The 12,126-nt window shown below is 32.8% G+C and overlaps 1 protein-coding gene across 1 annotated transcript; it reads left to right on the top strand.

Moving 5' to 3' along the window:
• The first annotated feature begins 743 nt into the window (after positions 1-743).
• LOC132760047 (uncharacterized) lies at positions 744-11,114 on the top strand. Its single transcript, XM_060751932.1, has 2 exons — positions 744-2,830; positions 8,478-11,114. Exons 1-2 carry the CDS (start codon positions 2,821-2,823, stop codon positions 10,904-10,906), a joined length of 2,439 nt encoding a protein of 812 aa, XP_060607915.1. The 5' UTR covers positions 744-2,820; the 3' UTR covers positions 10,907-11,114.
• Positions 11,115-12,126: the final 1,012 nt, after the last annotated feature.

Genomic DNA, 12,126 nt, shown 5'->3' on the forward strand with positions numbered 1-12,126 from the left:
TGTTTATGAATGAGTTGTTTACTTACGATGACGTCATTACGCTGCTTACGGATTGGCGCCGTTTTGTCAAAATATTTATTAACTGATATGGATCTAATATGTGGCGTTAGTGTATGTGAGATATTATTTCGGTATTGTATAAAAAGTGACAAAATCACGTGGAGTGATAGAATGGTTATTTTCAAACAATTGTTGTTAACGTTATCGAGTAGCGTGTACCTTAAATTTTGAAAGATCTTAAACAGCAATGTTAAAAGCCGAGTCGCCTCTTTATGTCGCACCTGAATTAAAATGTTGCAAGCTTGACAGGAAATGTCGCAATAACGCTAAATGTCGCTATAACCCTAATGGTAAACATCGCACTTTCACACAGTCTTGACTGACCGTAAGACACATCTAATTGACACTATAAGGAATTGTAAAATTGACAACATAGGACAGTTATATGTCTTTAAGGATTCTACAATGCAAAGTTTAAGTTAACTGTTTATGAGTTACTTTGCTTTTAGAAGGGCTCTTTTTCAGAAATAAGGAAACTCTAAGATAATCTGTAACATATAATCACTATGAAAAATGTTTTCCTATTGATCATTAATAAGAAACAAATAATAGCATTCAGGTAATAAATCACACAAGCAAAATGATTGTTTGTACACACAATGTTTGAAATATGTATAAAAACCCACTTTAAACTTTAAAAGTCTAAATATACCTAAAATTTACAACAATGAAGGTCTGTTTTTAAAGTTAGTCTAAATGTTCTGAAATGTATTTTGGCTGATCTTCCAAAATATAAAATACTTTATTTATTTTTTATTTTATTATACTTTGAAAATATCAGGTACCATATTTGCTATTAAATTTGGCATTATTTAGCCAATAAATACCTACAATAATAATATAATAAAAATCAAACAATTTTCCACCCCAAAGGAGATCTGAGAGATACATGAATAATGTTAAAAGAATAAAAAATAAAGAAAAAAAATTGCCCCTTCACAGTTCCATTAATTGTCCCCCTTTTGAGGCCTCAAACAGTGACAAAATACCCTATTTAATCCCCAAACAATGTTTTTCGTTTGAGAATTGTTGTTTAGAAAAGTGACCCTTAACTGCGTAGTGCCAGTTCGCCAACTAATCAATGTGTTGACTTACTAAATTGTCAATTTGGGAAATGAGTTTCATTTTCACTTGAAAGGTAACAAATGAATAATATATTGATAATACCTGTCATATGCAGGTCAGATCGGAATATCCGTACCAAGGGGATCCCGCCCATTAGGTGGTAACAATGCTTGCCGAACATAACGGAATACTTGTACGTCAGTAATTTCCGAACATTTTAGTGGTCACAGTTGATATATTGCACATTTAAGTGGTAACTGTTACCTATAGCACACCTTAATAGTAACTGTTATCTACGACACACTTGAGCGGTTACAATTATCATACAGCACACTTTTATGGTAACTGTATAATACAGCACACTTTTATGGTAACTGTATCATACAGCACACGTTTATGGTAACTGTTATCATACAGCACACTTTTATGGTAACTGTATCATACAGCACACTTTTATGGTAACTGTATCATACAGCACACGTTTATGGTAACTGTATCATACAGCACACTTTAATGGTAACTGTATCATACAGCACACGTTTATGGTAATTGTATCATACAGCACACGTTTATGGTAACTGTATCATACAGCACATGTTTATGGTAACTGTATCATACAGCACATGTTTATGGTAACTGTATCATAAAGCACACGTTTATGGTAACTGTATCATACAGCACATGTTAATGGTAACTGTTATCATACAGCACACTTTTATGGTAACTGTATCATACAGCACACGTTTATGGTAACTGTATCATACAGCACATGTTTATGGTAACTGTTTCTTACAGCACACTTTTATGGTAACTGTATCATACAGCACACGTTCATGGTAACTGTATCATACAGCACACGTTTATGGTAACTGTATCATACAGCACACGTTTATGGTAACTGTTATCATACAGCACACTTTTATGGTAACTGTATCATACAGCACACGTTTATGGTAACTGTATCATACAGCACATGTTTATGGTAACTGTATCATACAGCACACTTTTATGGTAACTGTATCATACAGCACATGTTTATGGTAACTGTATCATACAGCACACTTTTATGGTAACTGTATCATACAGCACACGTTTATGGTAACTGTATCATACAGCACACTTTTAAGGTAACTGTATCATACAGCATACTTTTATGGTAACTGTATCATACAGCACACGTTTATGGAAACTGTATCATGCAGCACACTTTTATGGTAACTGTATCATACAGCACACGTTTATGGCAACTGTACCATACATCACACGTTTATGGTAACTGTATCATACAGCACACTTTTATGGTAACTGTATCATACAGCACACGTTTATGGTAACTGTATCATACAGCACATGTTTATGGTAACTGTTATCATACAGCACACGTTTATGGTAACTGTTATCATACAGCACACGTTTATGGTAACTGTATCATACAGCACATGATTATGGAAACTGTATCATACAGCACATGTTTATGGTAACTGTATCATACAGCACATTTTAGTGGCTACTTCTATTTTACAGCACATATTCAATTACAATGGTTCAAGTCTTGGAAAGTAGGTATCAAAATTCTTATAACTGATTTGATTAAATTGTTAATGTTTCAATTATTCTTCAGATGAAACAAGGCAGGACAGACAGAAGAAAGGAAACATTTTTCAGAGGTTTTTTGAGAGGAGACGTTATAACCGGATGAAAACAAGTAAAATTTTATTTAAATACGCTATGCATGTGACTTTCCATAATTGATACACAGTCAAACCTTTGTTAGAGACAAACTCCGATTTAAGACCACCCTGTAGTTAAAGACCACTTTTTGAGAAACCTTCATTGAAAAATGTACATTCCTAATAAATACCTTTTGTCATTCAAGGCCAATCATGTTCTCTCTTTGGATGGTCCATATTTACCAGTTTGACTGGACTGTGTTATAAGCTTGACTTTTTGCGGGAAAAATCATGTTTCCGTTCCCGTTCCAGTCCATAACAATATGTTGTTGTTAATGTTTTGTTGGAGTATTCCTTACTTTGTGTCATCCGAAGACTAAGAAAATTTCGAGTGTGACTCCCGCTAGGCGGTGTTTATTATAATTTTTTTTTTATTTTATTTATTTTTATGTACACACGATTTCTTCACCTGCCGAAACATAATAATTGAAGACGTGAAATTATTTTAATTGAATGTAACTTGATATACAAGTTTGCTAATGTCTTGTATCAATACAGTACAGGAAAATTCATTAGCATCCTTACTAGAATAAAATGAGCCGCGTCATGACAAAACCAACACAATGGGTTTGCGACCAGCATGGATCGAGGCCAGTCTGCGCATCCGTCCGGATCCATGCTGGTCGCAAACCGATTATGTTGGTTTTGTCATGGCACGGCTCAAATGACCTTCTGTAATACTATGTTTAACGAGAAATGGTTGGAGTTAAAAGGATATAAAATCAATATAAAATGTTTGTTCTTAAGGATATTGGAATTGTACAAATTATTCAGAACACTGCATTTTGAAGATCATTTAGTGTTTTGAACTTCCGTCCCTTCAGCTGTCCTTTGATGTGTAGAAAAATATAGTTACCAAACTAAATTATGAACACTTCTTTATATAAAGTTACGGCGCCATTTAATAGATTTATTGATTTAAAAAAATGATTACAAAAAATACGAGGCCCAAATACCAATTTATCAACTCTTTAACGACCACACAAAAACGTTACAATAGGCGAATGACGTCATATTTTCTAGTGACGTCAGGAATACGTACGTGTACACTCTTTTCCCTTATATGTAGTGTTTAAAGGATACTGTGATGCATCAAAGTAATGAACTAACCCTTTTTTTGTCGTGCACCGGTTTTACGTTACTTAAGTAACTGTATGAGTCGTTACTACACGATACGCCGGTTACACGGCTTTTTCTTTTGTTTTCTTATTTGAGACATATTTCACCTTCAAGTGATATATAATTCATGTTTTTTTATCAATTACTCTCACGACAATAACTGCAGTGCACGAAAACTGTTATATCGTTCTCATATTTTTTCTACGTCTATATGGCAAAAATTAATACCTTTCAGAAATCAAAATATCAGTTGAATACCTGAAAATGACCCCAACCTCATTAAATGTAGATAAAGTTAGTGCATACTACTTCATATTTTGCTGCAAACCATTAACATGTATTTTGTTTCGGCAGACCAATTACATATTGTTACTTAATGTTCTCTTAAACTGCCAGGAATAATGTATACATGAAGACATCATGCTTAAGTATTGAATTCAAAGCATATTTCATCCTGTATGTTAATGGTCTATATATTTAGCCTTTTTCAGTCTACAAAACATGCGTTAGTAAAAAGTTATATAAATTGAGAAGAAAAAACCACAAGAAACGGAGATAAGAAAAACTCTCTTGAACAACCAAAACCAACGTTATATAACCAAATTTGTGTGCAAATGATAAGCGTACTACGTACTTTACGCTTCATAATGATTTACCACTTATTAAATAATTAAATACGCTAAAACGTGCCGTAACATATAGCACAATCTTGAAACACACTGGCAGTAACAAAAGTTATCATAAGAACTCTAGGACATTTTCAGAGTTATCGCAAGAACTCCGTGACATTTGGAAAATCGGGTATAAATCTATTAGACTGGGCATTACATTTGCAACTTTACATTATAATTAGATAAGAAGATCATAAATAAAAAGGTCAGTATGTTCGAGTGAGCAAGTAATTTGGAATTTTTACACAAAACTACCAGATTTTAAACAAGAGGCGATGACAAATGGACTTTCAAGTTTTTTTCTGAAATAAAATACAAATTTGAAAGGCAAGCTTAATCATCAAAGTTTAATTTAACACTTGAACTCCCCATTTAACTATATTTCAATTTTTCACAATAAAGTTTTCCGAAGATCTGTTATGTTTTCCATGAACTGCGTGACAAGTTATCATAATAACTCCATCCTTCGTGTAACCGTTCCTCACCCGTGATAGTATGGCTTGTCAAAAAGTAATAAATTTCTATTTATAGATATATAATGTTCGTTTCAGTTGTCCGCGCATATTCACCAGTGATGGAACATTTTTAAACATTTTTCCTTTTTGTTTGTTTTTGATGCGAATTCTTTATTAGTAGTGATAGAAATGGTAAGATTTTGATTTACTGAAAATTTATTTATTCTATGTTTTGAATGTTTTTAAAAATTTCTTTACAACGGTATGTTATTATGTCACGGAAGTGAAAGCAGACGACAATTTATTGTTTTATTTTATGTCAAATTATTGGTGACTTATCATGTTATACATGTATAATTATAGTCCACTGTTATTAACGGTTTCGATTAGATATTTACCACTCATTTATATTTGAAAGCTGAGTTATACGCTGAAAAACCAAAGTCTAGTGAGATTCAGATGACTTGAGTTTCATAATTTATAGCCGTGAAAAAAGTTATTTAACATTTCATATTTTTACATTTAAACATTTAATATTATCCATGAAAAATGTAAAATATCAGATAATGAAGATAAACATGAAACAGGTTAGAGTCAACGGACCAGTGCTCAACCAGTATTTCACAAAATCCAGAAAAAACTCTTTCAAAACAAAAATATTGCTCGAAAACTTTTTTTTGTTACAAAGCTGGGCCTTTAAAACTCATAATGGCTATATCCTGGATTAGACCCCGGGGTCTAAACCCACAGGCACAAAAAAAACAACAAAAAATGTAAATAATGACCCCCTTTAAAAATATAATATAAGTTAACGTATATTATATTTTCAAAGGGGGTCATTATTTACTTTTTTTTTTTTTTGGACACTTTTAAGATGAACACATGTTTTTTTATTAATCTGGTAAAAAACTGAAAAAAACATAGGGATCTAATCCAGGTGATTGCCCTCACAATGACACAGATCAGGATATCATTTACCACGGAGTTGTACATAGGGCCTAAAACCACTATATTTTTCAAGCAACGTAACCAGTGCTCGACCAGGTGGTTTTATTTTTATCAGAACTTTTATTTTTGAAAAACAGATATGACTTTTTGTGTTTAACAATTTTATTTCAAAAATATTTTGGAACATTTCTGTTTTAGTGTGTATGGATATAGATATGAGATAAATATGATAGGAAGGAAAATTAATGTTAGACATTGACAAATAAAGTGTTTTACAGAGGCTTTTTTTCACTGGGGGGTGGGGGTGAGATTACTTATCACTGCAAACATAGTAAAGTGTGATACTTGATGTAATATACAGTTGGTCTGCCCTTTCAGTGGTGTGTTCCCTATTTGTAACCGGACAGCTGCCATATGTGTTTACATGTTCATAGCCATTGCCTTATATTTGATGATTTGTGGGGCCCTTTCCCATGGAACTCAATGAGTAAAGGAAATTTAACAAAGCATTGTCCAAATTTGCCCTAAATTATCATTATGTTAGTCCTTTAAATAGTTTTTACTGCAACTTTTATTATAGACATATATTTTTGTACTGTTTATTATCGTCTGCAAAATTGCCAAGTTCTAACAAACTTTGAGTGTAGAGGTTACAGGTTAGGTATAAATAGCACACATGATCTCCGAGCGTTTTTTTTTCTCTCACTTAAATAACGCATAAATCGTACGCAAATAAAAGTATTGGTCGAGCAATGGGCTGGTCGAGCACAGGTACGGTGACTCGATAGATGATGTGTTTCAAAGTGGACAATTATTCAAAAAAAACATTTTAATGTCCCTGTGATACAATAGTCAATTGTGTCCAATGTCCTTATCCAAAGTTTGTTGGAAAGGACCGAGAAGATTTGATTGTGTTTGGCCATTTAAATGGGTAATTGAATATTTGCCTACTTTAAAACACAACATCTATCATTCTTGAATAGTATGTATATGATATTTTGGTATAACCTAGCAAGTAACTAACCATGTAAATAGCAATTCAATGCTGGGAGTTGAAGTTTTTTCTTCTCCCAAAATATCGAGTATAAGTCTACCGAAATTAAGTAAATTCATAGATATAAAAGTAAACAATGCATTATTAAGCTTATGGTTTAAGAAATCGAAAGTGCAAAATGCCAACCTGTTGACATAGGGTCCAGTATGTTTATATAATTTGATTATCAAAATTGTACCGAAACAGACTTTTTTGAATGTCAAATATTGACATCGTATTCTTTATCAAAGATTACACTCTGTGTTTTACATATAAAATCACGTGGTAGAAATACTTTTACAGTCTGATTTTATTGACCTGTCAAATATGAATACATTTTATAAGATTAATTTGAATATTCGATCCAACTTCGGTTATATCCATGTAGTTAACGATAATTAAAATGGAAAATATAAATAATGTTTTGAAAAGTCACAGTATATAAGTCGTTATCACATCCTGTTAAGTGATTTCCTGGTATACGAGTGGTCAGTGGTCAGAGGATAACTGTTGTCATAGTTTCGTTTCTTTATTTATTTTTTAAGTATTTCTTAAATTAATAGAAATGACCAAGTGTTTACAAAAATGTAGAACTAACCAGCTAGTGGTACTCCTTATTGCGTTAAGACGCTCAGTATAACTACATGTATATTACAGAAACATATGTAATCACATGTTATAAGGTGCTTTGCCGAAAATCTACAGTATATCTATATATTGTGTGCTTTGACCGTATAATCAGTCTCATAAGTATGCTATCGTCAGGTTAATAAAATCAAACAATACTGTAGTCCGTATTAAGTCTGATTATGAATAATAGCCGAGGAATTCCGATATGATGGAGAAATCAGGAGGAATTACTTCCTGTTCGAGTAAAAATCCCACCCTTCTTATTTCCCCTCCGTGATAACTATTTGTTTTCATATTTTCAATGCAAATATATCATTTGATCAAGATTTGTTTTCATATTTTTAATGTAAAAATATCATTTTTAAACGGTTCAAACATGTTAAACATATATCGTTCTTGGTGTTTGTCAATTCAATGAACTATAGAAGAAATATTTTCTTCTTTAGCTTGACCCTCCCCCACCAATTCTTCGGGTTCAGAATGAAGAAGGAAATGCTTACTTTCAAGCATACAATGTATTAATTATAACGATGGAAATACTTCGTTTTTGCATATGAATTTATGCTATTATTAAAACAAAGTTTAGCTTTAATTATGCATTGTTAATGTTAAACATAGCATCTGAATATAGTATTATACTTCTTATTTGTCATTATGCATTATTTGTTCCTAACCATGCAAAATTGAAGTTAGTAACACCTCAGCATTTTATATATTATATAGAAAGATTGTCGCTGATTAACACTTTTTTCTACTCTCTTTTCAGAACTTCAAGGCGACCTGATTAAATTCTACAGAAAAAGGTGTAGTTCAATACCTCTGTCACCGCTTCTTGAAGAAATAGAGACACCTCTAGCTGGGTTCTACGTGATGCCTGATATAGTCGCCGTAAAACAGAAGTCCCTAAACTCCAATGAAGAGGAACGAACGCCGATCAAGTCTTTGAAAGACCTGTTTTCAACCGGAAGTGGTGATCAGCAAGAAATTTATCTATCAGCTGATGCAGGCTTTGGAAAAACTGCTTTCTCAAAATATCTTGCAGTCACGTGGTGTCAAGCTCATTGTCACGATGAAAACTACGCCTGCGTTAAAGACGACGAGTTAAAAACGTTGTTTGACTTCAAGTTCTTATTTTTGGTTTTATTAAGAGACTGTACCTCAGTTTGCAACATTGACGAAATGATTGAACAGCAAATTACGAGGAAACTTCCTACTTCTGCAACAATACGTGAAGTGTTACGTAGAGAAAAATGCTTGATTATTTTGGACGGTCTTGATGAATGGAGTCACCCTGATAATAGCTGTAGCGAAATAACAGAAAAAATCCCACATCGGTACGTACGTGATAATTGTGTTATTCTAACGACAACTCGACCGTGGAAGCTTGGAGTCGCAAATCTCAAAACAAGTCAAATAAACAAAAAAGTAGAATTGGTTCAATTAAGTGCAGATTCTACGCGGCAACTTGAAGAAAATGCTATAAGAAAAATGACCGGTGTCCGTGACGATAGAGTACTGGAGAGTAAAATATGGGACTTTAATAAAGTGATACGTGACCGTCGCCTAGAGCACATGCAAGTGATTCCACTCCTCCTCATGTATATAGTTTGCCTATGGTGCAACAACATTCCTATAGGAAATTCAAAACATGAAATTTACACCAATATCATTGAATTTCTATTATCAAGAACGTCAAAGAAACACCCGGAAGTTCAACCATCTTGTGAATTGTCTGCCAGTGAAATTCCAGAATACTTCAAAGGTCATGAATTTTGTAAAAAGTTTTACAGTCTTATAACATCATTAGCAGAACTAGCTTACCAAACATTATTTCACAAAAACAGAGAAAACACGCTTGTATTTGATAGAACAGTTGCTGATATATATCTCAAAGCAGACGACATGAAATTAAGTCTTTTCTCAGGAATACTGTCAGAAAGTAGAAGTAAAACTTTAATTAGAGAAATTAGTAAAGTATCGTTTTCTCACAAAACAGTGCAAGAATTCTTTGCCGCCATATTTATAAGTTCTCAAAGTGACGCTCAGAAAACTGTTGTAGAAAAATGTAGAAATGTTCAAGACATTCTGGACATGTCAAAAATTTGTGAATTTATAAGTAAAATGAATGCTGACCTGATGTGTGAAATATCAAATGATTTGATGTCTGTGATAAATGAAGACGAGGAAACACGCGACTATAGAACTAGGACACGTGACGAGGACTTCCTGTACAATACTCCACCATTGTATAACATACAGAAAATGTTCATGTCGTGTTTACAAGAAATGCCTGAAAGTGAAAATATTCAATTATGTTTACAAGATTTCTTCATTGACGAGGACACCGTGGTGGACAGTAAGCTGTTACAACGTTTATTAAAACAAAATAAAACCAACATAAAATCACTTTATATAAACATGTACAATACTTCCAGCAGTTTACGTGAAATTATAGATTTATTCTCTCTCACAGATCTCAGTCATATACAGAAACTTTACTATTATGGTGGCAGGGAGAAGGAGGCTGAGATAACCCGGATATTGTTTCCCAGTTTACAGTACGTTACTTTGTGGGGCGGTACATGGATAAATGATGAAGAAAATCTGAGTGAAAATTTAGCGCGAGTACAAAACTTACAATATTTATATATTAGATACTTCACGTTATCTCACAAAATACTGGAAACATTTTACAATTTTATCTCCGCTCAAAAATCAATGAAAGAGTTAACATTGGAGGGGTTAGACTGTAAAGAACACAAGTACCGCCGCCATGATTGTAAGAGATTGAACTTGGACTTGTCTCAACATTCAACTCTATCAAAGTTAAACTTGTCGTGGTTACCTGGGAGACTACAATTAAATATAACAACACCGTCATTAGTTAATGTTAGGTTGTCTCGCATCAATCTAGATGATGAAAGTTCATTGTTACTGTCACGTGACATGTTGAATATTGAACGTGTGGAGTTGGTGGGTATAGAAATGTCTGCAGAAAGTTTACAGAACTTTATTACCGTGCTGAAAAATCTGCCGCAGTCAGTTACAGTAGAGATGTCCGCCATTAAACCGAGAACAGAATATGACCGTGTTAGAGAAAATATTCGGAGTTCACAAACTTTTCATGTGATACAAGACGAGGACGACTGGCGGCGGGGGATTGAGTTCAAAACAATAAAACCAAGTAAAGAATAAACAAAGGAAAAACATTGTAAAATAAACTAATGAAATGACTTCAATAAATTTAAATGAAAACAATTTAAAAATGGACACTTAGAAAACAAAATGGCGGTTTCTTCAACGTTATACATGTACTGTATAGTTTGGTCATTTAATTTACAAACATTTATTTAAGTTTAAAGTTTAATTAAGTGACAGTTGTTTATAAATAAATAAATAAAAACAATTTTAAGAGGAGAAATAATTCAAGGACATTTTTTACCGGAACTTAATGGATAACTTGGAATTAGGATTTGGAAATATTTTACAGGTAAGAGATTTTATATTGAATTTTTTAATTTTTTTTTATATTATTTCATTTTACACACCTAAGTATTGAAATAGATTATTCTTATTGAATTATATAATAAGATATTTTATTTAAATTAAATAAAAACACTTTATATTATAATAAAAAATTCCACTTTTAACATTTTTCCATAAATTTTTTATTTTATATTAGTTAATAAAAACACATGAATATATGAACAATTGTTAAATAGCTACCATCTAAAATATTTTCAAAGTCCATTGACATATGGCTGTGTTATTTTGCACACTTAATCACCATCATGACCCCCCCCCCCCCTCAATCTGTAGACAGGTGGAGGTAACTCTTTTAAGCATTTTAACAGAATTATGTCCCTTTTTTACTTAGAATTTATGCTTAAGTTTGAGTACCACCTCAAATATTTTCAAAGTCCATTGACATATGGCTTTGTTACTTTGCACACTTGTTAACCATCATGCCCCCAACATGTAGACAGGAGGAGGTAAATCTTTTAAGCATTTTGACAGAATTATGTCCCTTTTTTACTTAGAATTTATGCTTAAGTTTGCGTACTACCTCAAATATTTTCAAAGTCCTTTGACATATGGCTTTGTTACTTAATTGCACACTTATTCACCATCATGACCCTTACCTGCAGACAGGAGGAGGTAACTCTATCAAGCATTTTGGCAGAATTATGCCCGTTTTTCGACTTAGAATATATGTTAAAGTTTGCATTCCACCTCAAATATTGACATATGGCTTTGAAACTCTCCAGGCTTGTTCACCATTCACCATCATGTCCCCAACCTGAAGACATGAGATGGTAATAGAAATTTTTTTAGATGGTATAAGACAATTTTTAAGTTTTTTTTTCGGTTGCCATGCTCTGGTTGCCACTTTTGTTCATTGTTTCAAATATGTC

This window comes from Ruditapes philippinarum, unplaced genomic scaffold, assembly GCF_026571515.1.
Source record: "Ruditapes philippinarum isolate M1 unplaced genomic scaffold, ASM2657151v2 ctg2746_1_1_1_1, whole genome shotgun sequence".
Taxonomy (NCBI): Eukaryota; Metazoa; Mollusca; class Bivalvia; order Venerida; family Veneridae; genus Ruditapes; species Ruditapes philippinarum.